Source organism: Pogoniulus pusillus, chromosome 3 (genome assembly GCF_015220805.1).
Source record: "Pogoniulus pusillus isolate bPogPus1 chromosome 3, bPogPus1.pri, whole genome shotgun sequence".
Taxonomy (NCBI): Eukaryota; Metazoa; Chordata; class Aves; order Piciformes; family Lybiidae; genus Pogoniulus; species Pogoniulus pusillus.
The window spans coordinates 6,728,883-6,756,813 of record NC_087266.1 but is presented as its reverse complement, the minus strand read 5'-3'; the positions used below and the strand labels follow the sequence as shown (position 1 = coordinate 6,756,813).

The window sequence follows — 27,931 nt, the reverse complement described above, 5'->3', positions numbered from 1 at the left end:
GCGGACAGGCTGGCAGCCAATCAGGGTGCAGTCAAGGAACAAAAGGGGCTTTCCGAGGCGCCGGCCCCTTTCCTGAGAACAATTTCACATGACGCAACGGTTGGAGGAAGCGATTTGAGAGCCGTAGCCGCCGCCGCCATTTTGTGAGCGTTGAGACTGAGTCGGCGGCGGCTGGAAGGAGCAGCAAGGCGGGCGGCAGCACCACAGCCAGCAGGAGCCGCAGCTCGGAGGATGCGGTAGAGGAGCCCAACGGCAGCGGCGGGGGCGGGCGGCATCGCTCGGCGGCTGCGGGCAGGGGATCGCGGGGAGGGGGCTCTCGGTCGGTGGGTCGGGTCCTGGTGCGGGCCCCGGTCGGAGAAGCATGTCGACCCCGGAGAGCAGCGCTGGTAGCAGCGAGGCCCGGGAGGACGCGTGCCGCGATTACCAGTCATCGCTGGAAGACCTGACGTTCAATAGCAAGCCGCATATCAACATGCTGACCATCCTGGCAGAGGAGAACGTGCCCTTCGCCAAGGACATCGTCTCCCTGATCGAGGCGCAAATCGCCAAGGTTTTTATATTCCACCGACTACTACTCCTACCTATACTGCTGGGGGGACTGGCCGGGGCAGCGGGCTAGGGCGGCCTCCGGGGCGAGAAGGAAGGGCGTAGGAAAGATGGCCTGCTGAGGGGCGCGGGAGGAGCTGGGTTGCGGCGGGCTGAGTGGTGGCAGGAGGAGGGTAGAGGGGACAGGGAGAGGCGGAGAGGCAGCGAGGCAGGGCGGGTGAAAGGGCCTGAGAACCGGGAAATGGGGCGAGAGAGAGGGGAAGAGGCTCGGCGGGGGAGTAGTGGGCCGGATGGGGTGAGGAGAGGCCAGCAGCGGGGTGGGTATAGCTGGGCTTGGATGGAGAGTGGGCGGCTGGCAGGGGGTTCAGGGTACGTGGAGGTTGTGTGGGGTGAGTGACTAATGGGGGGACCGAGCACAGAGCAGGATTTCGGCGGAGCAGAGGGTGCCGGGGACTAGGGGCGAGGAGCTCCCTGGTGGGCAGAGGGACAGGTGGCTGGGGTCGCTGTGCGGGGAGCAGGCTGAGGGAAGCACGTATTAGATGGGATTAGGGAGCAGGGGCCGAGACGTCGGGGGCTCTTCGTTTCTTCGCTAAGCTTAAGGCTGCTGATTCTACCTTCCACTCCATAGGGAGCAGGGGACTCGAGGGAGGGGAACAGCCCCCACACCACGCTGTTGGTAGCAGGGGAAGGGTCGGGAGTCGCCCCACCAAAAGCTCTGGGAGGGCAGCGTGGCTCGCGGTTGAAGCCCTGTGTAAATAGCAGACACAACATGGCGGCCTGGCAGTGACTGGGCAGCACCTCGCCCTTGTAGCCGAGTTTTCCCCCTACACGGAGCCAGTTTGTAGTGCCTCAGATCTGGTGTCTAGACCCTTGCATTTAACGATTTCGGCAATAGATGAATGTTGCGATCTTTAGAGAGGCCTTGGCCTGGAAATTTTGTGTCGAGTTGGAGGTTTTTTGGGGTTAGTTTAAAGGAGTGAAAATCAGGTTAAGTTTATAGCACGCAAATTCCCCACTTGGTAAGGGCTAAATGTAACGAATTAAGTATCAGTTACGATAAGGCTGTTTCCCCAGTGTGGTCCCTGTGAGATACAAATTTTGAGAGGGTGAACACCCTTATCTTAAAGAAAAGTTCATGGGTGAAAGGTAATCATCCATTCCGGATAGAGAAGTGCGTGTAGCGGTGATGGGGGTTGTTTCGCTCTGCCTGATGAGAGAAAAGTTCGGTAGGCTTGGAATAATCTGTTTGGATTTCAGGTGGTCTGTTCCTTGAGTAATGCCAGCGTGATGTGTGTATTTATTTTGGCTAGATAAGTTCTACTGGTTGAGGATGGGGAAGAAGAAATTCTCCCTGGCTGTAGAAACTGCAGCAGCCTGTAGGATCCTAACATGGCGTCTGAAAGGCACATGATATAAAAAGAAGGGAAAGAGGAGGCTCCCTCTGAGCCCAACCCAGGCAGTTGCTGACATCAGTCAGCCATAGCACATGGATGGGGCTTTTACAGCACCTTTTAAACAAGAGCATTTTTTAAGAGAAGGGCTCTTCTTTCGATTTCTGCTTCCCATTCGTGCCAGTCACCCCTCCCCCGTTGTTTCCCTTGCTCCCTCTGATCTCAGGTGTTCAAAGGCTTTTTTTCCCCTTTGGCTTTAAGTAGTGTTTTATAATGGTGAGAATTGTACTATCTAATGATGAGGTTGGAAAAGAATCTCTTATTTAATCGTTTTTTATTATCGATGCAGGATTGCTTTTTAGTGTTCCACAGACCTCTTCCAGTCTAATTTTTAATGCCAGTGGCTGAGTTTTGCCATTCCATGGGGAGGTGGCCTCATTAATAGATCTCACCATTATATCTCCTCAAGAGCAGTGGATATGTATAAAATAATTTGTGATAAATACCAATGCTGTCAACATTTATTTTTTTTTCTTTTTTTCCCATTTTTAATTTTTTAAAAACATTTCTGGGTGATTTAGAGCCTACCCTGAAGTGTGGTGGTTTTCTTTTTTTAAAAAGATGTCTTAAACCTGTATCAATGGTTAGTTTTGCCTAGTTACTGTTTGTGACTGTAGTTTATTCAAGGCAAGTTTTTAGTTGTTTCTGGGAAAGTGATCTCCTTTACTAAGCCACTTTTTAAAAGTGTTGCCTGGAGACAGTTTGTTTAGTGTAAAACTTGAGTGGTCTGCTTTACAATTTAATAAATGGTTCTGAAATGTGTGACTGGTATTATAAAAATTGTAAATAAAAAGGTGTGAAATATGTATTTGTCTTTTTATTTACCATTGTATAGTGCAGAGTTTGTTTCCAAGACCCATTTTGTGTACAAGGTCGTTTGTTTTAAACAAATTTTTACACAAATTTGTGACTCTGGGTTCAATTGCCAGCTATGACTTTAAACTTGAAAACTTCTAGGAAACTAATAAAAAAGAGCCACACATTTCCAACAATAGCTTTCCGACATTATTTGAAGGAACAGTGGGATTTCTTTAATGAGGCCTCTTAATATTATGCTGACGATCTCAGAGTTAGTGTTCTTCTGTGTTCTGGTGATTATGCGGCGCCTCCCTGCCTTTTGGTTACTGTCATGGGGCATCCTTATTGCTGGGGAATACCGGTATAGGTCTCCTGAAAACAATATACATTCAAGCCTGGGGTTCCCTTTTGTGGTTATTGAAAAGTGTGCTAGATGCCATGGCATAAATATTTTCAGTAGAGAAGACTTAAATATTCCAACTCGATTTAAATCATGGTTCTTAAAATGTGACACCTGAATAATTTCTGTTTGAAACAGGGTATGCTGCTGAGCTTCTAATTTTGTGCCATAGTTTTAAGTAGGCTGCTATGCCCCCATGTGCGATTACTTTTAATGGTCTGAATGCATATTGAAAATGACAGTTAAACTTGTTACAGTGTCTTTGCTAAGTATTTGCCCAGCCTCTGAAACTTCAAGCTTAGCTGAACATGGGCTGCTTCCTTACGTTGGTGAAATGGAAGAACGCAACACTGTGTCACTAGCTCTTGGACGTAGGTACTCCTGAGACAGCTCTTGGTTGCCCTCGCAGCTGACTTAAATGTCAGCCAGGGTACATGTTCTTTTACTTTTCTGGAGGAAGGCTCTCAGAACTTAGTGTTTTAATGTGCCGTTGTGCAGACTGCTTTAAAGAAGAAACTAGTATTCCACAGACATTTTAGTATTAAGTGCCTGTAGACCCACAGTCTTTGATGTGTGAGACTAGGGAGATGCTTTATTCTAACACTTGCATGCCCAGTCATAGTGTAAGATAGCCTTGTAATGTGCTGCAGTTAAAGCTAACTTAATTTTTTTCTTTTTATTTGCAAAATACACTATCTGCCTGTTTTTACTTTTTTTCAACATGCTCAGAGGTTCAGATGCTGCCTCCCTCCCTGACTAACAAGGAATTATGCCCTCTTCAGTGTTAAATTTCAAATAATAGTAAATTAACACACTTCTAAGGGGGAGGAAACATTGTGGTTTACCCATATAAAAAGTATTGTTGACCTGGTGCCCTTCTGTGAACCATCTTAAAGGGGAAGAAATTTAAGATTGTAAAGCAAGAGCACTTGCACACACTCATATGGACAGTGGGGCTGCAAAGCAAGGTTGTGTTAACTAACCAAGTAGCCTGTCCTGTTTAAAAAAATGAGCAGTGAGTGAAGTTATCCTGGTTTATGCCTGAGGTTACCCAGTGGTAAATGGGACTTTTCTAAGGGGATCATGATCAACACACAGCCTCTGGTGTTGTCTTTCATGTTGTCCTCTCCAGCAAGCAACTTGCTGATGCTTTCTGGGGCTTTGCTGTGCCTTTGTGAAAGCCAGTGGTGGGGCATTAAAATCACTTCTCTTTGGGTCAGTGCTTTTTGTGCGTTAGGAGTCACTGTAGCAGTCCAACATCACTACACTTCTACAGCACAAACTTGCTACAGGTTTTTAAAATGGATTTTTAAAATGCCAAACAACTGAAATAAAAAAGCCAACCAAAACTGAGCTTCTTGTAGCAAAGCTGTATCCAGAGTTTGAAGACTCCTGTGAAAATCGTGGTTGCAGTTCCTGACCTTGTCTGCATTTGCCCAGTCCACTAGATGATCAAGTTTTTTCTGGATTTTGAACTTTGTTCTGACTGCATTTTTGCACGCACTCTAGAAGTCTGAACTGTCACTGTCCGCAAGTGCCAAGACAGAATGGGACTCCATGCTCCATCCATTTGGATTACAGTGAAACAGTTTTGAGCTTTCCTGCGTGTAGTTAATGAAAAGACTGATGCTCAATCATATAATCTACAGCTACAGAAGTTCACTAATTTGGGCTATTTGCCAGAAGTCTGATTTGTGTTCTGTGAAATCAGGAAAAAAAAGCATTCGGGAGGTTGGAATTGCAAGCTGTTTTTTAGAAGTTCCTTGAAGTGCTAACAGTGGTTTCCTGCTAACTTTTAACATTACTTTCTCAAGTGGGCTTTGAAAGGTTACGATCAGTACGTGGTAGTGGCAATACTGTCTTGTGGGCTGCTTTTTTCTTCCTTTTTTCCCCCCACTTTTTTCCCAAAACTAAGGTGTTTGGTTTTTGTTTTGTTTTTGGTTTTTTTTTTCATACGTGATAGACCCACTGCCTTACACTTTGAACTGAATAACAATTTTCCAGAGTTAAGTTTTTGTATAAACAAAAAATCCCAAACCAAACCCCTTGGTCTTTATAGTGGCATCCAAAAAGAGAGGTCTGTATTTCTGGGATTGGTAATCCCTTTATTTTTAAAAAAAGCTTAAAATGTGTTTTTGTTGTACTAAACTTCTCAGTTTCTTCTTATTACTCCAGGCTCCTGCATCAGAGAAGCTTCCTGTTATGTATCTTATGGATTCCATTGTCAAGAATGTGGGAAGAGAGTATCTTACTGCATTTACTAAAAACCTAGTTGCAACATTTATTTGTGTATTTGAAAAGGTATATACATTTTCAGAAAAGTTCTGTATTCTAAGCACAATTTGTTGCTGGTAAAATAAATACATGCTTTTGGTTTTGGGGTTTTCGGGTGGTGAACTATCCCAATTGATCAGTTTTTATACATCTCAGTACTGTATCTGTACTCTGGAAGATTATTGCTGCCGTTATCAAGCATGTACGTTGCATGTTAGCTGAAAGATGGAAAGTTTTAGTTGAATTCATGGAAGTCTGTAATTTTCCCATCCAGGTGAGATCTTACTATTTTGGTTACTGATTGCTTACCTGGATGAAGTTTTTGTAATGTATAGACCAATTAGCTATGAATGATTTGTTTATTTTTAAGATAGTAAATAGTCTGTATGCCAAGAATAGACTAGGAATCAGGTTTTTTGTGTAATTTTCAGACCTGCAGATAGATTTGTCTGATTTACCTAATCTGTGATGGTTTGCTCCTGGCAATCTGTGATTTGAAGAGACAGTACTAGGATGGGAAAGGCTCTTAGAATGTGTTCATACATTTTATAGCAAATACAATTTTAGTTTAGTTCAACATTGAAACTGCTGCCATATCTTTAAAATTGTTAGTCTTTAGACCCAGGGAAGCACTTGTGTGTATCCTTCAGTGAGAAATGCAAATTGAGAATTCACTTTCTGAAAAGCTGGGCTTGAATGGGTTTAAGTTGGATCAGAAATGAAGGATTGACATTTGTGGTTTCCTGTAGCTCTAGGAAGGTGATACATAAATGAGATGGAGTTTTTGTTTGTTTATTGTTCATATCAGTGAGCATCTGAGACCTCAGTATGCTTGATACGTGGTTTTCATTTGTGAAATGCATGGTGAAATAAGAAATAGATTGTAATAATGGCTGTAGGAGGCTTAAACTCCTGCATCTAGGGTAGATAGGTAGACACTTGTTTTTGCTGTATTGTGAGTGCTCTACTGAGTTAATTTAATGTTGCATCTAAAGCTCTGCATAAAAACCTAATTTTTAAAGTTTTATGGGCTGTCTGCTGAGCTAACAAACTATTTAATTAATGTATATTAATTAAATATGTGAAGTAGCAGTCACAGTAGCTTAATTGGTTGTGTGAAAAGATGGAAGTAGAGTTCCAACACTGATATGGTTATGGCTTTGGTCTATCAGTAAATGGTCACTAAGGTATCTTTAGACACTTGATGAAATAAAAAAGATTGCTCAGTCATTTCTGCACATTTTGCAGTGAATTTTGTGCTCTCATAGGAAGGGTGTGGGTGGAGACACTCCGTGGTAGCTAAGTGTGAATTATTTATGTTGAAGTTTCTGCTCCCTCCTCAAAAGAACATCCAGACTTTACAGAGTATTCTATGTCTTGCTGTAATAACTTAAAAATAGAATTGCAGCAAAAGCTATCTACGTGGTGTATAATGAGTGAATGGAGATATTTACACTAGCACAACTGCAAGTATTTTCTCCTCAATTGTTTTTCATTTAGTTTAACTACTCCAGTTAGGAGACAAACAAAATTGTGATTTACTGTAAATTTCTAATTTACCTATCACGTGAAAATCTGGACTAAAAGTGAAGAGACAAAGTGGACCACTGGTCCTACAGTACACTTGATCTATAGCTTAACAGAAGGATCTAATTCTGCAGCTGAACTGAACTGAAATGGACTTTGTTTTAGCTAATACCCTTTTTATCGCATTTGCTAAAAAAGATCCTTCAGTGACTAAACAGCTGAGCAAAACTTGCCTTTTCTCTTCACAAAGTTTGTTGTTTCCTGATTTGTTTGTCATTATTATACTCCAGCACAAACACTCGAATAATGTGTTGTCACAGAGGCTGTTGCCTTTCAATATTTTTGTTACTCTATTTTTTCCACAGAAATTGGGCAAGTAAAATGAGAATTTTGGTAATGGAAAGTTGAAAGGAAATTCTCAGAGAATGGTAATACGCAAATAAAACCTTCAGCTGGCCTTGAAACAAGTTCCACATTGAGCTTCTGTTACTGATTTTGTTGGTATAGAGCTATAATCCACACTGCTTATAAATTCTATATAGCAAATTTAGTGTGTTAAAATGGCAAAATATTGACAGGAGTAGGAAATAAATGAAATCCTAGTTCTACAGAAAAAGTTATAAGAAATTGTTTTATATTAACTTAACAAGCCATAGAATTGTTTTATTGTTTTAGGTGGATGAAAATACTAGGAAAAGTTTATTTAAATTACGCTCCACATGGGATGATATTTTTCCTTTGAAGAAACTGTATGCACTTGATGTCAGAGTCAACTCATTAGATCCTGCTTGGCCAATTAAACCTCTGCCCCCAAATGTGAATACTTCTAGCATCCATGTGAATCCTAAGTTTTTAAATAAATCGGTAAGTTTTCGTGCCTGCTGTATGAACAGATGGTAATACTTGTACTGTTTGCTGTTTGTGTGCTGCTTTTTCCACAGTGTAGTATATTAAGAGTAAGGTATCTGACCTTTGTAGACAGGTAAGAGTTTCTGAATTCAGAATATTTTAATGAGTGTGATTTTTATATTCTAGCTTTTTGGAACATAGATGAATTTATATTAAATGATGTACATCTGTCACATCAGGCAAACTGTTAGGGGATGAGTTTTTTGATTAGTTGTATTTTGCATTGAAATGCAATTTATAGCTGCTGTGCACACTGAGTGTCATTACTGGGTTGTGATAACAGTTAAAGAAGATGGAGCTGGTTGATTCCATCAGGATTTTAAATGTAACTTTTTTTGTTCTGCTTTTAGCCAGAGGAATCTGCTGCACCTACCTCTGCTGTCACTTCTGGTGCCTCTACTCCTCCATCTGTTCCTGAAATACAAAAGAATTTGACACAGGAGCAACTCATAAGGCAGCAATTGCTTGCAAAGCAAAAGCAGTTGTTAGAACTTCAACAAAAAAAATTAGAGCTGGAGCTGGAACAGACTAAAGCACAGTTGGTGAGTAGGATAGTTGAAGCTTCTATAGCTGGGTCTCTCTTTTGGGCAGTACTTAGCTATCCTGGTAACTGCAGTACATTTTTCCTCATGTTAGGCGAGTGTGTTTATTTTAGGACTAGAGCAATGCAAGCTGATCTGAGGTATTTGTTACCTAAACCCCATAAGAATCACCCTCAAAGTACAGGTTAAAAGAAGTTAGTGGGGGTTTTTGTTTCTGTCTTCTCTCCAAAATGATGGCTGCCTGTGATCCTTCGATTCCACCTAACAAGAAGCCACGCCTTTCCAAATGTATTTGCTCTTAAAGGGGAAGGAAGCCTGACTGTTGGAAATAAAGTCAGTGTCTTCATTAGGTCAGGTCGATTTGATGCCACAATCTGAAGATGGTAGTTATGCTCTATTGTTTTCACAGAATCACTTGGATTGGAAAAGACTTTTAAGATCGTCCTGTCCAATCATTAGCTTTACATTGACAAGTTCTTGACTAAACTGTATGCCTAAGGATGACTCCTAAATACCCTCAGGGATGGGGGACTCCACCACCTCCCTGACCAAGTCGTTCTGATGCCTGCTAAACCATACAGTGAAGAAATTATTCCTAATATCCAACTTAAACTTCCTTTGGTGCAAGTTGAGGCTGTTTATTCTTGTCCTGTCACTTGTTACTTGTTCGAATAGGCTGACTCTCACCTCTCTACAGCCTCCTTTCTGGTAGTTGTGGAGAGTGGTAAGATCTCAGTTACATTTGTAATGGAAAGTCTTGTTATGCTGACAGTCAATGGCATGAAAACAAAGCATCTTTGAAGTGTAGAAGTGTGAAATACACTTGGTGGCCTGGAGTATGTGGAATATATAGAAGAACTTTCAGTTAAAAGACTTAGTCTCAAGATAGTTGTCTCAAGACAATTCTATCTATAGTCTTTGTTTTGAGACAGAATATGACTCTCTATGGGTAGGAGTTGTCATGCAGATTAATGCTAGATTTTTTTTTTTCCCGTTTCAGGCTGTATCTCTTAGTGTTCAGCAAGGATCATCTACTGTAGCTTCAGTTCCAGCACCATCGAAGCAGCACATGTCTCCCACTCCTCATATGACAGTTAAACCACCTCATCAAACTGCTGTGCAACCTGAAAAAAATAAGCCATCCCCAAGTCCTCCACTTCATGATACAAAAATAGTAAATAGGGATCCTCGACTTAACAGGATGGCTCAACATTCTTCCCATGCTAAAGATCAGTCTCACAGGAAAGAATTTCCACCAAGCATGACCAGTCAGTCTGATACCAAGGCTAACAAAACAACTCAGGCCGAAAAACAAAACTCAACGAAGCAAGAAAAACAGAAAGGAAGTGAAAAAACACAGAAGAAAGAACTTGACCAGTCAGAAGCAAAATCTAAATCACCATCCCCTTTGAAAAATAAGATACCCAGTAGTAAAGATACTAAAACCCAGGAATGTGAAAGCACAAAAGTATCTGAAATTAGTAAGCGGGATCCAAGACTGAAAAGACATCTTCAAGATAAGTCAGAGGGCAAAGAGGATGAGGTGAAAGACAAAAGGAGAAGTACAGAGAAAAAAGAAAAAGAGGAACATAAGACAGGTGAACACAGAACAGCAGGCAGCAGAAATAAAGTAGTTAATGGTGCTGTTCAGAAGCAAGATACAGCTACAGAGGAGTCGGAGAAACAGAGTGGGAAACAGGGGAGATCAAGTAATAGAAAACGGTCACGATCACGCTCTCCTAAAGCACGGTCACCATCCACACATTCTCCAAAAAGACGAGAGAGGAGATCACCCAAAAGAAGACTTAGGAGCTTATCTCCCACTTCATCAACTCCTAAAATTGGAAAGATAAGACAGATAGGCCCTAAGCAGTCTCACGTTGAAGAAGGCACACAGGCAGCAAGGGATGAAAGAAATTCTAATAAGAGAAATGCTAAACAGGAGGTGCGAGATCCGAGGAGAGTGAAAAAAGCCCAGGAAGACAGGCCTCAAGAAACAACAAGCCAGCATTCTACAAAAGCTTCTCCTGATCCAAAGGAGAATGCAGAAAACTGGCAAGGATCCAAATCAGGCAAGAGGTGGAAATCTGGTTGGGAAGAAAATAAAAAGTAAGTTACTATCTTTTAAAAAAAGTTCTGTTTGAAGGCACTGGAAATTCTACTGCTGACTAGTCAGCTTTGGGAGGCAGTGTTCAGATTGTTAAAATTGATAACTTTAAGTTCTTTCCACTAGTGAAACATGGAAATGATGCATACTTAGATTCTAAGGTGATGGCGATGTTTTGCCCCAGTGCTTTGTAACTGGAGTGTTACAGTCATGTCCTGCTTAAAGAGGTAATCTCTACTTTAAATGTATTCTTGCTTTCAGCTCACAACAGAATGAGGAACACCAAGCACTTGGTAAGACCCCTCACCAAAGACACCGGGAAAACTGGCCTGCTGGTAAAGGAATTTTATCACCCCGAGCACCAAAGCAGCAGCACCGGTTAAGTGTGGATGCCAATCTGCAGATTCCCAAAGAATTGACATCTGCGAGCAAGAGAGAATTGCTTAAGAAGGTAATATTGCTAGATCTTCCTTTATAGAAATGTCCTGGGTATAGTTAGCTTTTTTTGTTTTGAAAGTCTAAACTTTAACGTTATGTTTCAGGCCAATGACCGCTTAACATCTGGTGAAATAACCCAAGATGAGTTTCTCATGGTGGCCCATCAAATACGACAGCTCTTCCAGTATCAGGAAGGAAAGCACCGGTGTAGCGTCTGGGATAGCCCTACAGAGGATAAATGTGGCTTGAAAAAGAAACCTCTTCTATCAGATGCAGAATTAACTTACTATGAGCATAAAGCTAAACTAAAGAGAACACAAGTTCAGCATTCATTGTCCAGGCTTGATCTGTTGGATCCTGATGATATTTTAGATTACCATATACCTGATGCATTGCTTTCTGGAATAGAATGTGAACAAGCAAAAGCCAAGCGTGGAGTGCAGTTTGACAGAAAAGAGCCATTTGGAGAAAGGTCAAGGAGACACTCTCCTGTAAGTGGCACTAACAGACCATTTCCTGATAATCTCTCACCACTTGAGAGTCGACGAAGACTGGAGGAACAAAGTGCTACTAAAGGAGCAAGAGGCTCTAAGAACTTTGATCCTTATGACAACTGGGGAGAATCGGATGAGTTTAGAGATGCTCTCAGACAGCAGGGAAAAAGCACAACAGATTTCCAAAAAATCGATGGTGATGCAATCTGCAGATTTGAGAATCGTGAAGAAAGACAGCTTCTTGGGCAAGCTGGTATGTACCTTTGCAGTCTTGTACATCTGTTAAGTAACAGTCAGCAGTTGTAGTTGGCGATGATCTGATCCGTTCTCATTGTTACAGGTGTTCGAGAGGAACCAAGGTCACCTTTTAGTGAACGTTTCAAAAGAGCAAGATTTGAAGATCCAGAGAAAGCACCGTTTGCAGAAAGTCCAGGATCAAGATTTGGAGGCATTGAAGCAAAGCAAAGGATAACTGCACTAATGGAAGACAGAGCTTTATTTGATGGCTCACCTAGACAGGCTGCTGCAAGAGTTGGGGTAGATGGACAGGGAAGTCCTTTTGTTGATGGTCCTGCTGCTGGTTCAAGTTCGAGAATTGATGGGCCCCCTGGACAGGCTGCTATGAGATTTGAGGGGCCTTTGGTGGGGGCAGGTGCTTCTCAGTTTGATGGACCACATGCAGGAGCAGGAGGAGCTGGAGCCCTAAGATTTGATGGGCCGCCAGGGCAGCTGGCAGGGGCTTTGAGGTTTGAAGGACCCCCAGGACAGGTTGGTGGAGGGGGTCCACTAAGGTTTGAGGGACCTCTTGGGCAGATAGGTGGGCCATTGCGATTTGAGGGGCCTGCAGGGCAGCCTGTAGGTGGTCCGAGATTTGAAGGACCTGGAGTTGGACTCAGGTTTGAGGGTCCCCGTGGTCAGCCTTCAGGTGGTCTCAGGTTTGAGGGACCTCATGGTCAACCTATGGGGCCTCGAGGTCAACCAGGGGGTGGTCTCAGGTTTGAGGGACCCCATGGTCAGCCCTTGGGGCCTCATGGTCAACCAGGGGGTGGCCTCAGGTTTGAGGGGCCACATTTGCAGCCATTGGGACCCCATGGCCAACCTGGAGGTGGCCTCAGATTTGAGGGCCCACATGGTCAGCCTATGGGGCCACATGGACCATCAGGTGGTGGGCTTAGGTTTGAAGGGCCACATGGACCATCAGGGCTCAGATTGGAAGGACCACATGGTCAGCCAGGTGTAGGTCCTAGGTTGATTGATGGACCAGTACATCAGGTTGCTGGTGGACTCAGATTTGATGGTCCTCTGGGTCGGGCTGGTCCCAGATTTGATGGTTGTCATGCAGCAGGATTCGATGGTCAGCCTGGACAGCTGTCACTCTTGCAAAGATTTGATGGAATTCATGGACAGCCTGGCCCAAGATTTGAAAGAGTGCCTGGCCAGCAGGCACAACCACGCTTTGATGCACCCATACCTCAGAGATTTGACGGACCTCACCAGTCAGCCTCTAGATTTGACTTGCCCCTTGGCCTTCAAGGTGCACGTTTTGAAAATGTAGCTAACCACCCTGCCTCAAGACTAGAAATGTCACCGTACGGACAAGGTGGTCCATTCGTTGACCATCCTGGCCCGGGCTACAATGGACCATCTCATGGGATGCAATTCCAGAGACCTGATCTATTTGATGGGTCACCTGGACCAAATTTCAATGGGCCAGCTGGCCCAGGAGCACAGAATTTCCCATTGAGAGGAGCTGGACATTACTTTGAGGAAAAAGGTCTTCAAGGTCCTCAGTATGGAAACTTCAATAATATGCCAATGGGAAGTAACCAGGTAAGAACAGATGGTGTGGAATGGTTTGTGTCCAAAAGGGTTGTGTCTAGGGAGTTGGTGGTGGTTCTTCCTCTAAAAATGACAGATTTTCCTGAAGAGCCAGCAGGCTGTGAGCCAGTGTCAAGCTGGAAAAGTCCTCCTTCGGCAGTTCTAGCTGATAGAAAAAGGCCATGCATTGCTATTTAAGATTTTTTTTTTCAGAAGAACTAAACAAAATATAGGAGAGCTTTACAGTCACTTTTGAACTAATTATAAATCTGAGTGTGACAGTGGAATTAGTCTTTTTAACAAGAAAGATATGTAATGGGAAGCCTAGAGTGTTTGCACAAAACTGAATTCTGTGAAGCATGAAAGATAGTGCAGGTGGATAAACACAGTTCATTTTTCTAAGAGGTGTGGAATTAGAATGGACTGAAGTAATGCTGTTGTCATTCTGCAGCTGTTGGTATGTCTTGAGGCAGTTTTAAAGAGATCCCCATAACTTGGGGGAATTGAGAAAGATAAGAACATTGTTGAACTACAGTCTTGTAAAGTTAACCTCAGCAGCAGCATGCTTTTTGAGCTCTGTTGTCTGTGCTGCTGCCTGTTGGAAACACTCTTCTCAAAATAGATGATACTTCAGTGAAAATGATGGCATTTCTGTAAATGAGAGATTTGGGGCAGTAATTTTCTTTTGGGGGACAATAATTGAATGTGAAGAGTTACCTGGTTGTACAAAAGCAGGCAATATGTTCTTCTAACCTGTAATGAGGTAACATTTTAAACTTGGAACATTCAGAAAGCAGACAGTTAGGGAAACCATTTTTATTACAAGTGTGTTACTAAAACTTTTTCTATCTGAAGCTTACTGCAGCTGCTCTGATGAAAAATCCTTTCAAGATAAGATAATTATCATAAGATAATAATTAACTGTGGCATTTGTTAGCTACTGTTTTCTTAAATGTCTTTGTGATAAACTTGCTTTTGGGGAGCAGGAGTCATTTTAAGAGGTCTCCTGTTTTGAAAATGTGATGAAAGACTTGATAAGTAGAAGAAAAGGTGTGTGGGGTTTATTTTTAATTTAAATGTTAAGTAGAATGAATATGTGTATGCTGAAATTTTTCTAGGGGGAAATGAAGGTGAGGGGAAAGTTATGTAGTCATTTGTGGACTTGTCCATACCAAACTGACGTTCTTCAGTCCTGAAAGGAGTGTAAATTTTGAGAAACATCTAGAAGTCAATGCTAAAATTGGAAAAAAATCATCTTATTATACAAAAATACTTAAGTGTTTACTTTCACAGGTTTCTGTCATGTCTGCTCAGCCAGGGTCTTATGGCCAAGGTCAACAGTATTTGCCAAATCCTGGAAGTTTTGTTCAGAACCCTGGAGGTGCGTAACAACTTCCTTATTCTTCTCACCTTATTCTGTTTTTTAGTAACCACAAAGATTACCATTTGATAGTGTCCTGGTGTATGAGGTCTTTGTGAACTCAGGGAAGCCTCCTCAGTTGAGGTGGCATAGCTGTAATTTTTGTAGTACCTTCATCTCTTTAGGGCTTTCCCTCAAACAGTGAAGGCTTTTACTAGTTTTCATTAACCATGTGGTTTCAGTATGTGGTTTTGTTAACAAACAGTGTGTTGGTCTGTCTTGCATTTGCTGGGGTGTGTAAACATTCCCAGTAGATGAGTGGGTAATAATGAAATGCTTCTAAAAAATCATAAATGGTTAAAGTAGGAGATGAAGTACATTGGTTTTGGGGAAAGCCCAGAAAGCCAACCAGAAACCAGATCCTGGGCTGCATCAGGAGAATCATGGCCAGCAGGTCAAGGGAGGTGATTCTCCCCCTCTACTCCACTCTGGTGAGACCCCACTTGGAGTACTGCATCCAGTTCTGGAGCCCCTATTACAAGGGGGATGTGGAGATGCTGGAGGGTGTCCAGAGAAGGGCCACGAGGATGATGAGAGGGCTGCAGCAGATCTGCTATGAGGACAGACTGAAAGAGTTGGGGCTGTTGAGTCTGGAGGAGAGAAGGCTCCCAGGTGACCTTCTTGTGGCCTTCCAGTATCTGAAGGGGGCCTACAAAAAAGCTGGGGAGGGACTTTTCAAAGCTATCAGGGAGTGAGAGCACTAGGGGGAATGGAGCAAAGCTGGAGGTAGGAAGATTCAGACTGGTTGTGAGGAGGAAGCTGTTGAGCATGAGGGTGGTGAGAGCCTGGAATGAGTTGCCCAGGGAGGTGGTTGAGGCCCCATTGCTGGAGGTGTTTAAGGCCAGGCTGGATGAGGCTGTGGGCAGCCTGATCTAGGGTAGGGCGTCCCTGCCCATGGCAGGGGGGTTGGAACTAAATGATCTTTGTGGTCCCTTCCAACCCTGACTGATTCTATGAAATATTTAAGCATAAAATAAGGAAATAGTGCATTTCAGTAAACACTGTACAGCAGAAATCTGTTTATGGCCTACCAGCATAGATGGCATGCACTGGGCTGGAAGGAACCTCTATAGGGTATCTATTTCAACCCCCCCTGCAGTGAGTAGGCACTTCCTCAAGTAGATCATATTGCTCAGAGCCCTATAAACCTGACCTTGAATGTCTCTAACAATGGGGCATCCACTACCACCCTGAGCAACTGGTCCTAATGTTTGGCTGCCCTCATAGTAAAGAACTTCTTCCTAATGTACAATCTAAATCTACTGTTCTCTACTTTAAAACTATTGTCCCATGACCTATTGCTACATGATCTTGTGAACAGTCCCTCCAGTTTTCTCACAGGCTCCATTCCAGGTGCTGGAAGGCTGGTATAAGGTTTCCCCTTGGCATCTTCTCCAGGCTGAGCAACGCGAACTTTTCAGCCTGTCTTTGTAGGAGAGGTGTTCTGAATATGTTTTGTGGCACTCTTCTGGACCCTGTCAATCAGGTCAATGTCTTTCTAGTGTTGAGAGCCCTAGAGTTCGACACACTACTCCAGGTGAAGTCTCACCAGAGCAGAGTGACAGAAACACCTCTCTTGACCTGCTGACCACACTTCTTTTGATGCAGCCCAAGATGCAGTTGGCCTTCTGGGCTGCAAGTATGCATTGTTGGTTCATGACTAGCATGTTGTGCAGCAGTACTCCCATGTCGTTTTCTGCAGGACTTCTGTCCTACCACATCTCCCCCAGCCTATAATGATAATGAGGATTGTCCCAACCCAAGTGCAGCGCCTTGCCTTAGCCTTGTTGAACCTCATGGAGTTCACCAGGGCCCTCCAGGCCCATCCCTCTGGCCTGTGAACTACACCACTCAGCTTGGTGTCTGCTCGATGACAAGTTAACTATGAGACATTAGTGCACCCTTGTGGCCAAGAAGGCCAATAGGATCTTAGCGTGTATTAAGAAGAGTGTGTCCAGCAGATCAAGGGAAGTTCTCCTTCACCTCTGCTCTGTCCTGCTAGGACCTCATCTTGAATACTGCATTCAGTTTTGGGCTCTCCAGTTGAAGAGAGACAGGGATCTGCTGGAGAGGGTCCAGCAGAGGGCTACAAGGATTATTAGGGTACTGGAGGGCATGGCTTATGAGGAGTGGCTGAGGGACCTGGGGCTTGTTAGTCTGGAGAAGACTGAGAGGGTATTTAATAAATGTTTATAAACATCTGAGGACTGGCCAGGAGGTGGGGGACAGACTCTTCGCACTTGCTTCCTGTGATAGGACAAGGAGCAGTGGGTGTAAGTTGCAGCACAAGAGGTTCCACCTCAACACAAGGGGGAGCTTCAAGTGCTCTGTGACCCCTACAGTAAAGAACAGACTTCCCAGAGAGGCTGTGGGGTCTCCTCCTCTGGAGCCTTTCAAGGTCTGTCTGGATGTGTTCCTCTGTGATCTGTGTTAGATAGTATTGTCCTACTGTGGCAGGGGAGTTGGACTCAGTGATCCCCTTGGGTCCCTTAACAGAGTTTCTAGGAGTAACCGTTGTCCCATTATTTTCCCAGTGACAGAGATGAGACTGGCTGGTAGTTCCCAGGGTCATGAAGGTAGCTATTGGGAAGGAAGAAATTAGCCAAAGATGAGACATAAATCAGAGAGAGTTGACAATGTAAAACAAAGAATGGAAGAAACAGGAATATGGTTGTGGAATATGGTGATGAAGGCAAAGTGAATTTCTGGTGTTCATCTTCAATCTCATTGACTGTTGGTGTTTTTCCCCAGGAGCCCTTCCACATTCCTACCCTGATAACCACCTTGGGCAGCTTGATGTCAATGAGTTATTTGCTAAACTGCTGTCAACAGGAATCCTCAAACTGTCAAAAACTGATTCTACTTCAGCACGTATGTAGTAGATTTGTTGTGTTGAAACTACGAGTCTTAGTCATAGTTGAAGCATGGAGCTAAGTGTAAGAGTTTCTACAAACTCATGCATGTTTTTTTGTGAACTGAACTTTGTGTTGTGGAAGGGTTTAAGTGCGTGCAATGGAGTACGTTCTTAGTGCCTTGTTTAATTTGTTTAATTAGCTGTCCAGAGCAGTTGATTTTGGTTTTAGTGGTATGCCTTAGTAACTTGTTCTTGATTGTAATCAGATTCCTGTCAGTTTCTGAAATAACTGTGGCTGTGAAGACTGACTTTAATGCCCAAAGGCTAAGGTGAAATACTCTTTTCCTAACTGGAAATTCTGAGTAACTTGTAATATCTTACATGCTTTCTATAAAGTTATGTTAGGAGATGACTGTCTTAGCTCCTGCACACTTGCATTCTAGCATAGCCTGATTGTTTCTATTAATACTTGAATGAAAATAAGGGCACTCATGTACTGAAATTTTGATAAAATACCATCTCTGTACTTTATAGAAGTGAATGAAACCTCAGCCCAGCCAGCTGCTGAAGAGGAAGAAGATGACCAGAACGAAGATCAGAATGTTCCAGACCTCACTAACTTCATAGTTGAGGAACTCAGACAGTACGTATAATAGAATGAGTTTACAGTGCAGTAAAAATAATGACATGATAGTATCTAGCTACAGTAAAGAGCAGTGGGTGATGAAGCTAATATATGATACATATTTGTCATGAGTAGTTAGTGTGAGCCCACTGTTACTTGAATGTTTCAATTGATTGTGGTATGAAAATCAAGGATTTAGTTATATTGTGTGCTTTAACCTTGAAGTAGCTTCATGCATAGGCATGTGAAGTAGCTCAGTGAGAAACTTGGCTGTTTGTTTTCAGAAAAACTTGAAGACTTCTCTCTCAAGTTGTGCCGGGAGAGGTCTAGGCTGGATGTTAGGAGGAAGTTACTGGCAGAGAGAGTGATTGGCAGTGGAATAGGCTGCCCAGGGAGGTGGTGGACTCACCGTCCCTGGAGGTGTTGAAGAAAAGACTGGATAAGGCACTTAGTGCCATGGTCTAGTTGACTGGACAGGGCTGAGTGATAGGTTGGACTGGATGATCTTGGATGTCTCTTCCAACCTGGTTGATTCTGTGATTCTGTTTTGTCCTTTTTCTAGGCGTTATGATAGTGTAATAAATCGCCTGTACACAGGAATTCAGTGTTACTCATGTGGAATGAGATTCACCACGTCACAGACCGATGTTTATGCAGATCATTTAGATTGGCATTATCGTCAAAACCGGACAGAAAAAGATGTTAGCAGGAAAATCACTCACAGAAGATGGTACTACAGTTTAACGGTAAGCAGTGCAGGATGGGTCTTGATAAGTCACTTGTGTGCGTGCTGTAGGATTGCAGTTGGAAGTTTCCATCATCACAGGAGTTAGCCTTTGGTTAACAGTGGTATCTTAGATAGTTCAAGTACTTTGGCAGTCATGTGGCAACTACAAAATGCAGCTGCATGATGAAGGATGAACATTTAGAAGCTGTTGATGCTGTTCTCAACACAGAATGGAATGGAATTGAAGGACAGTGATTTTTCTGGGAAAAGCTCTTTTGAAGTGTAGAATTGTGAGAAAGTGTGCACTGTGCTGGTGTTGCCTGGGGGAGCATTTCAGTTTTGACAAAGTAAGATTTATTAAATCTGGTACTTTTGGGATGCCTTCTCTGTGTTTTTAGCCAGTGAGGTTTTTTTTGTTTTTCTGAGATGTATTTTTTTAAACACATGGCTATTTGTCAGTGTCTGAATGTGAGAGAAAACTTTTTCCTCAGGACTGGATTGAGTTTGAAGAGATAGCTGATCTGGAGGAACGTGCAAAAAGCCAGTTCTTTGAAAAAGCCCATGAAGAGGTTGTGTTGAAGACACAAGAAGCTGCGAAAGAGAAGGAGTTTCAGAGTGTCCCTGCTGGACCAGCTGGAGCAGTTGAGGTAAGTTTCATCTTGCTTTTATTAGCCCAGATACTGGGAATCACCTTGTACTTGAAAGACATTCAGAGCATTCCATCATACAGTGAGCTGTATGTAAACTGAAGTCTTGTTGGACCTCTGTGCAGCCACCTCATAGGTGGTGTATTTGTGCATGTACTGGTGGTTAGCCAGGGACAGATGGTAACAGAACTCTGCACCCATTGGCATTCTGTTGTTTCAGCAAATTGAAATGGGCAAACTGTTTAAATGTACTGAATGCTTCCATAAAGAGTAAGTGAATGGGAAATCCCGATCAGGTGAATGGGAAATAGTCTTTTGTCATTCAAATAATGATTAGGTTTACTGGGTTTTGGTGCTTGGACGTGGAAATGTCTTTTTTTCTGTAGAGGATAGGTATTAAGACAAAGACATACCTCAAAGTAGTGCTGTATTTTGGTAGCTGAATTCATGTAGAAACCAAATGAAAATGTTGATGGAATTACAATTTAATTTTGCATGCTAAGTCTCTAAGAAATCAGCTCATGAGGGCCTTTGTTTTTATTTTAAAAAGTAGGTTTTGTGCTTTGTTCTGTGAGTTGATTATTTTGCACAAAAATACTAAAAATGTTAATACTTAATCTTAAAAGTTCTGCCTTTTTTTAAACTTGAAACTCCAGGCTAAAGGGAAGAGTGGAGATAATGCTATAAATGATAAATTAAATACCTGTACTGGATTGTCTTACATGACAATAAACCAGCATTAGGTTGTTATGTGTTTCACGGAGACTTCTAACTTACCTTTCTCAAGTGACAGCAGTCTTCAAAGCCAGGCGGTGATCATTGCTCAGTTTGCAAACTACACTCAAATTAAGTAAAGCCTTATAAAGTTACTTTGAAATTGTGGAGGAAGGGTGCTGTTTTGTAGCCTTAATGTATTAGTCTTAATTTAAAAGACCCTTTTTTTTGACTGTTAGTAGATTGTTGGACATTCATGTGTTCAGTAAGTTGTGCAATAACCTCATTTATCACCGTTACTCTGATAACTTTAGAGTTGTGAAATTTGCCAAGAGCAATTTGAGCAGTACTGGGATGAAGAAGAGGAAGAGTGGCACCTGAAGAATGCAATCAGAGTAGATGAAAAGGTAATTTGATCTTATTTATGTGTGATGCTTGTTTATAGTAAAAAAAATGAAGAATTACAGGGAAAAAAAAAAAAAGGTGAAGACACTTTGTCTCCTGAAGGATTCCCCTGGTAGTTTTCCTGGCTTCCAATTACAGAAATATATCAGCTTTTGGAAGTTGTGAGAAGGAGGCTCTTCACTGTGAGAGTGGTGAAACTCTGGAATGGGTTGCCCAGGGAGGTGGTTGAGGCCCCATCCCTGGAGGTGTTTAAGGCCAGGCTGGATGAGGCTGTGACCAGCCTGATCTAGGGTAGGGTGTCCCTGCCCATGGCAGGGGGTTTGGAATGAGGTGATCCTTGTGGTCCCTTCCAACCCTGAGTGATTCTGTGATTCTAAGTTTGTGAAGCCCTGGTATCACTCATATGGTTCACTGACCTTCCCTTACGCTGTGGTACTTACAGAAGAATGAATGTCTCCATATACTACATATTAATGAGGTATTGGTTCAATTATTTTTGCATACAGAAATAATTCCCAGTACTTAAGAGCTTTCCATATGGTAACTTCTCCTAAATAGGACCACGGGTCAGTGGGTACAAGCTCAAGTGTGTAAGATTGCATGTGAATGTAAGGAGAAATCTTTTTAACATGAGGGTGACAAAACACTGGAACAGACTATCCAGACAGGTTGCAGTCTCCTTCTCTGGAGACATTCAAAACCCGCCTGGTTGCCTTCCTGTGTGACCTACTCTACATGATCCTGCCCTGATGGGAGCATTGGACTAGATGATCTTTTGAGGTCCCTTCCAGCCTGTAATGTTCTGTGATTCTGTGTGAATGCACACAAAATCTTATCTCTGTTTTATTTGACGCTGTGCATGGCCTGCTGATACCATTGTTTTTCTAGACGGATTGTGATGTGTAATTTCATCTCTTCTGTTCTTAACTGAAATCCTCCTACAATTAATTTTTATGTATATAAATGTATAACAATTCTTTTTTAGATTTACCATCCATCTTGCTATGAAGATTACCAAAATGTAAGTGAATCCTCCTTTGTACTTCTGGAAGGATTTTGCTTTCAGTTTGTTCGTTTGATCTGGACTTAGCAGGGGATAAATGTGTTCAGAGCATGCTGCATGTTTCTTTTGCCCAAGACTAGACAAAAAATTGAAAGCCTTGGGCCTGGCCAGTTTACAACAGAGAATTAGCTGTCTCATGAAGTACTGAGAGACTTCAAGAGAAGTCATACTTTGGAAATACATTCTGCATTTATTGTTGAGTAATGTGTTTAATACTGGGATTTGGCAAAAATGGTGTAAGCATGTTGGTGTATGTTACATTTTTAAGACTGTGGGAGTTAAAATTCCCCTGGGGGATGGCAGGGAGCAGATCACAGTGCACATGAAGCACTTAATCACTGCCTGGACGATAGCTTTTCAAAGTAATTGTGCAAAACTAACGCTGGTAAGAATAGATTTGGGAGGTGAATTTCCCCCTCCGCTCTGGTGAGACCCCACCTGGAGTACTGCATCCAGTTCTGGAGCCCCTATTACAAGAGAGATGTGGACGTGCTGTAGCACATCCAGAAAAGGGCCATGAGGATGATGAGAGGGCTGGAGCAGCTCTGCTATGAGGACAGACTGAAAGAGTTGGGGCTGTTGAGTCTGGAGAAGAGGAGGCTCCCAGGTGACCTTGTGGCCTTTTGTTATCTGAAGGAGGCCTACAAAAAAGCTGGGGAGGGACTTTTCAAGGCTATCAGGTAGTGAGAGCACCAGGGGGAACGGAGCGAAGCTGGAGGTGGGTAGGTTTAGACTGACTGTGACGAGGAAGTTTTTCACCATGAGAGTGGTGAGAGCCTTGCCAGCCTGATCTAGGGTGTCCCTGCCCATAGCAGGGAGGTTGGAACTTGATGATCCTTGTGGTCCCTTCCAACCCTGACTGATTCTATGATTCTGTGATTCGAAGTTTGTTAGGATTTTGATAAAGCAGAGGTTTGTATTTTGAGTACCAGACTGTAACTGTCTGTAAAAGCATTTTTAAAAAGTCAAAGGGATAAGAAGCTGCTGCTGCTGCTTCTTTCAGTGTGTGTTAATGCTGCGTTACTTTTTGCTTTGCAGACATCATCATTTGATTGCACACCATCTCCCAGCAAGACTCCTGTAGAAAATCCTCTAAACATCATGTTGAACATTGTTAAACAGGAAACACAACAAGAGTCCTGTGACTCACCTAAAGTCAAAGAAGAACCTGATGACACCCCTTCTACCTGTGCAGAAGAGAGCACACCTGCATCTACAGATATTAAAACAGAACCTGATGAATCTGTTCAAATGAACTGAGGTATAGTTTTGTTTTTTTTTACAGAAGAGCTGCTGTGTTCACTCTGGAAGGCAAATACTTTTTATATGAAATAAAAACGTTCAACTGAGGCAGGGCCTCAACTATTGTTTGGTTATAAATAAATACATTTTTGTATTTGAATTTCTTAATTGCCTGCACAGTTTCAGGTGTCATTGTGTGAAAGGTCTGTAGATGTGTGAAAATTTAATGGAATTAAATGATCTATGTAAAAAAATGTACAATTTTCACTTGTGGAAATGTAAATTATAAATAAAAGATATTTTTGCTATATATGGAGTGTAATGTTTATGCACACCATCCAATGAAGACAGTGCTTCTGTACTTTTTTTTCAGTTTAAATGGAATTAGAAAGAATTTTTGCTCAATAAGATACAGAAAAATTAAAGCAAATAACTTCCTTCAGTTATCCGATAGGTGGGTTATCAAAGGCAGCAGTGCAGGAATTTCTCAGACAAGCCCACATTTTTTTCTTTTCAATCTTATTTGAACAAACATATACAGATACCTTTAAAAAAAAACTCCACAAATCAACCAAACAAAAATTCCCTAAAAGGACAGTTCTGGGTAGAAGGGGAAAATTTAAGGAACCATCTGGGAGTGCTTGATTGTGAACACAAGTGCCAACAAACAATTAACAAACCAGGATGCCTGGTACTTAAAAAATACATTTTTAATGGTTTTACTTTTTTTTTTTAAATTATTAAACACATAAGAATTTAATACAACTGAACAAACTTTTCTTTACATTACAAGGGTGGGGGTGGGGGTGAATGTAAGAATGCTCATTTGAAACATAGTTAACTTTTTTTTTTCATTGCTTACTGGACTTAGATGGTAAACCAGATATCCTGAGATGTTAATATTTCTTAAATCTAATAAATAAAACGAAGCATCTATTTCAGTGTGTGTCTTTTCCTTTCAGTAATGGCTTTGTGTGACTGGATTGTGTGGGATTGAAAAGAATCGTTTTAAGACAACGTGTATTGAATGTTCGCTCATTGCATAGTGCGTATCTTTAAAGCTGCTGGCAACAAGATGTGAGCACTAAATGTTACAGTCTTAGTGTATCTGTTACTCTTGCAATGAGGGTGCTTGGGAGGTGAGATTTTTGCCCTTAGTGCATTAGAAATAACGGTCTGTGAAGGCGATTTTGCTGTTGCCTGGAACACTTCTTCCCGTCTTCACAAACAAGCTTCAAACAGTTTCTGAGATGGGAATAATTCCTTGGTTCTTGTATTACATCTGTAGCTGTGAGTGTGCCCTGTTGTAGATGTCAGTTTCCACTGGGGAAGGTCTGAAACAACAGAACTACAGGAGATGGATCAAGCGTAAGTCAGTCCATGTGGTGCTTTGTGTGGCTGCGGCTGTTGGCTGGGCTATTCCTGTGTTACTTGTTGCAACTTCTTCTTAGAGCGGGGATGTAGGCTTGGCACAATTGACGCTCATGTCATGTATTACTGTAAACTCTACTTTGTACAAATTGAAACTCAGAGGAGGCTGAGCAGAGTGGTGAGGTCTTTAAAGTAGGCTGTTAGAAAAAGGGGACCAATCACTCTCTCTTACTAGGGATAAAAAAAATACAACAACAAAAAACACCTGCAAGCAGCAGCAGGAGGATTTAAGGTACCTTTCTAATGACAACGATAGTTGAGCTCTTAATAGACCTTACTTGGTCTGTGTAATTATCAGTGTGCACCTGTAAATCTGATTGGGAAGGGGTTATTCTGCCTGGAAGTAGGACTCTGGAAACACAGGGTGCTTTTATTGTTCCCACCAAAGGAGCACAGCTTCCCACCAGTGCACCCACTGTTCATAGCTAACGGGGCTGAGAAGCAGGACTACGTAGCTGCTTCATCTCTCGTGTCTTATGAACGACTTTGGTGCAGATTGGTTTAAATATATACAAAGTTGTGACTGGAGGCTGATTATCCTGCAGAGCGTGAGAGCGAGCATAAACAGGTCAAATACCTCTTGGTTAGTACATCGCTGATAGTTTCAGAGATGACAAGAGATGCTTACTTGTTACACTTTACCCTGGAGAATAAAGACACTAAACTAGGGCTGCTATAAAGGTGCCAAACAGCACCACCCGGCAATGCAAGTTTCCTCCCGCCATCCTTTCCCGCCATCCTTAGGTAACTAGTGGAGCTCACACACGGGAGCCCTACCTCCGAACACTCCGGAGGAGCAGTCCTCCTTCCCCATGGGGACAGCGGGCTCCGCCGCCCCAGCCCTGCGCTCTTCCCTCGCCCGCCGAGCAGCTGTGGCTGCTCCCAGCGGGCGCAGGCTTCCTCGCCCGTCCTGCCCTGGGGAAGCGCACACTGTACCCATAGCAACCCCTCTGGGGCGTCGGGCTCGCTGAGAAGGGAAGCGCGGCGAGTGAGGCAGGTTCAGGCGAGCCGCGCCGCTTCTGCTGTGCGGGCTGCCGCGCCGACGGCCGCCGCGCCGCCTCCCTCTCCGGACGGTGAGATTGACTTCGCCTGCTCTCTTTCACCCTTTCCTTCCCTTAGGACTGAATGAGGCAGTCCCGACTGCGCTCCCGAGCACCGTCGTGGTGGTGTCTGCGGCCCCAGAGCGGCCCCGCTCCCCCAGCCTGGGCCGGGAGGGGAAGAGCCCTGCCGAGCAGCAGCGCCATGGTGCGGGGCGGGACAGGGCGGCGCAGCTGCGCTCCCGCGGCTCCTCCGGCTCCGCCTCGGGGCTCCGCCAGCACCCACGCCAAAGGCCGAGGTTGCGCAGCGTTTGACACAGCTGCGGGGAAGGGCGGCAGAGCGGTGGCGGCTAAGCCCCTCCTCGGCCGAGCAGGCCTGAGCTCGCTGACCGAGCTGGGAGCGCTCCCCTTGCGCGGGGCCCGGCGGGGTGGCCTTCGCCTGCAGCATGGCTTGCTCGGGCCTGGCAGCTCCCCTCGTCTCCCGGAGTCACTGCCGAGACGTGCTGCGTAAGAGTGCTTTTGTCTCCTCTTTTCTGTTCTGTTTGCTTTTAGCGTGTGCAGCAGAAATAGTGGGAAAGCTAACGCTGTCCCCCCGTTAGGAGCAGTACTCCGAGAAGAAAAGACGGTGAATGCGGTGTTTAGCGCCATGGCTTGGGGGTGGACTCAAAGATCTATTCCAGCCTGAACGATTCTATCAGTCTGCATTCTTCACTTCACGTCTTTGATTTGCACAGGATGTTAGGGGTTGGAAGGGACCCAAGGAGATCATCGAGTCCCACCCCCTGCCAGAGCAGGACAATGCTGTCTAACACAGCACAGAGGAACACATCCAGACAGGCCTGGAAAGGCTCCAGGGAAGGAGACTCCACAACCTCCCTGGGCAGCCTGTGCCAGGCCTCTGTGACCCTGGCAGAATTTTGACCCGGACAGGCTGGATGGGTGGGCAGAGGCCAATGGAATGAGATTGAACAAGGCCAAGTGCAGGGTTCTATACTTGGGCCACAACAACCTCAAGCAGCACTACAGGCTGGAGACAGAGTGGCTGAGAGCAGCCAGAAAGAAAGGGACCTGGGGGTACTGAGAGATAGTAGCTGAACAGGAGCCAGCAGTGTGCTCAGGTGGCCAGGAGAGCCAATGGCATCCTGGCCTGGATCAGGAACAGTGTGGCCAGCAGGACAAGGTTGTTTAGCCTGGAGAAGAGGAGGCTCAGGGGAGACCTTATTGCTGTCTACAACTACCTGAGGGGTGGTTGTGGCCAGGAGGAGGTTGCTCTCTTCTCTCAGGTGGCCAGCACCAGAACAAGAGGACACAGCCTCAGGCTGTGCCAGGGGAGATTTAGGCTGGAGGTGAGGAGAAAGTTCTTCCCTGAGAGAGTCATTGGACACTGGAATGGGCTGCCCGGGGAGGTGGTGGAGTCGCCGTCCCTGGGGCTGTTCAAGGCAGGATTGGACGTGGCACTTGGTGCCATGGTCTGGCCTTGAGCTCTGTGGTAAAGGGTTGGACTTGATGATCTGTGAGGTCTCTTCCAACCCTGATGATACTGTGAAAAGCCTGGCTGAGGCACTTAGTGCCATGGTCTAGTTGATTGGCCAGGGCTGGGTGCTAGGTTGGACTGGATGATCTTGGAAGGTCTCTTCCAACCTGGTTGATTCTATGATTCTATATCAATCCCAAAATATTTAGTTCTTCCTTCAGTGGAATTTTCTCTTAGCATGTCCAATGAGCATTTGGTAAGAAGTCTGATAAAGAATTGCACTGAAATTACAGAACCTGTCCTTCACTCCCTGTGAAGCATTTATGCAAACAGCTGTTTACATCAGTCCTAGGGCAGCTGCCTTTGACTTGTTTGTGGTGGCCTGTGCCAAGAAGCCAGGCAGCAGCTCTTGGCATTGATGTCTGTACATTTGTAGGTCTCCAGAGACAGAATGGAGACAACATTCACTCTCCTGGCAGGCCTTGTCCTTTGCTTTTCTTCTGGATAAAAAAAAAAGGGGGAGGAAAAAGGATTACCTTGAACATGCAGCATTGGAACATTGTGTTAAATGCAATGCTTCAACAAGTACTGTATTAAGCCAGAACTTTCTCTGATGCAAGGCTGTATAAGTGTGCTGAAGAATGTAAACCTTCTCTTGGCATAACCCCTTACTTGGTCTGGGGTGTGTTAGGAAGAGTGTGTCCAGCAGATCAAGGGAGGTTCTCCCCCACCTCTACTCTGCCCTGGTAAGATCTCATCTTGAATACTGTGTTCAGTTTTCAGCTCCCCAGTCAAAGAGGGACAGGGATCTGCTGGAGAGGGTCCAGCAGAGGGCTATGAGGATGATTAGAGTACTGGAGGGCATGGCTGTTGAAGAGAGGCTGAGAGACCTGGGGCTTTTTAGTCTGGAGAAGAGAAGACTTAGAGGGGATTTGATAAATGTTTATAAGCACCTGAGGGCTGGTCAAGAGTGGGACACAGGCTCTGC

At 43.9% G+C, this 27,931-nt stretch overlaps 2 protein-coding genes across 4 annotated transcripts in view; both read left to right on the top strand.

Moving 5' to 3' along the window:
- Positions 1 to 54: 54 nt before the first annotated feature.
- On the top strand, positions 55 to 23,942 carry PCF11 (PCF11 cleavage and polyadenylation factor subunit). 2 transcript variants are annotated; one of them, XM_064169509.1, is made up of 17 exons: positions 55 to 550; positions 5,371 to 5,496; positions 7,672 to 7,860; positions 8,256 to 8,447; positions 9,448 to 10,556; positions 10,816 to 11,005; positions 11,097 to 11,739; positions 11,827 to 12,444; positions 12,526 to 13,316; positions 14,598 to 14,685; positions 17,476 to 17,595; positions 18,113 to 18,221; positions 18,766 to 18,949; positions 19,422 to 19,577; positions 20,606 to 20,698; positions 21,682 to 21,717; positions 22,798 to 23,942. In XM_064169509.1, the coding sequence occupies exons 1-17, from the start codon at positions 362 to 364 to the stop codon at positions 23,017 to 23,019; spliced, it is 5,055 nt and encodes a 1,684-aa protein (XP_064025579.1). In that variant the 5' UTR covers positions 55 to 361; the 3' UTR covers positions 23,020 to 23,942. The 2 variants fall into 2 exon arrangements, with proteins under 2 accessions (XP_064025579.1, XP_064025570.1); XM_064169500.1 differs by having other exon boundaries at positions 11,827 to 13,316.
- A 1,480-nt stretch (positions 23,943 to 25,422) lies between these two features.
- ANKRD42 (ankyrin repeat domain 42) overlaps positions 25,423 to 27,931 on the top strand; it is a 42,989-nt gene continuing 40,480 nt past the window's right edge. For both annotated transcript variants that reach the window (XM_064169459.1, XM_064169446.1), the window contains exon 1: positions 25,423 to 25,505. The gene's annotated coding sequence lies outside the window, so the exon portion shown is untranslated. The remainder of the gene's footprint in view (positions 25,506 to 27,931) is intronic.

Coding starts and splice junctions, on each gene's coding strand:
- PCF11 (XM_064169500.1), top strand. CDS start 362: ATGTCGACCCCGGAGAGCAGCGCTGGTAGCAGCGAGGCCCGGGAGGAC. Junction 8,448..9,447: donor AACAGACTAAAGCACAGTTG/GTGAGTAGGATA, acceptor TTCCCGTTTCAG/GCTGTATCTCTTAGTGTTCA. Junction 19,578..20,605: donor GACCAGCTGGAGCAGTTGAG/GTAAGTTTCATC, acceptor TGATAACTTTAG/AGTTGTGAAATTTGCCAAGA.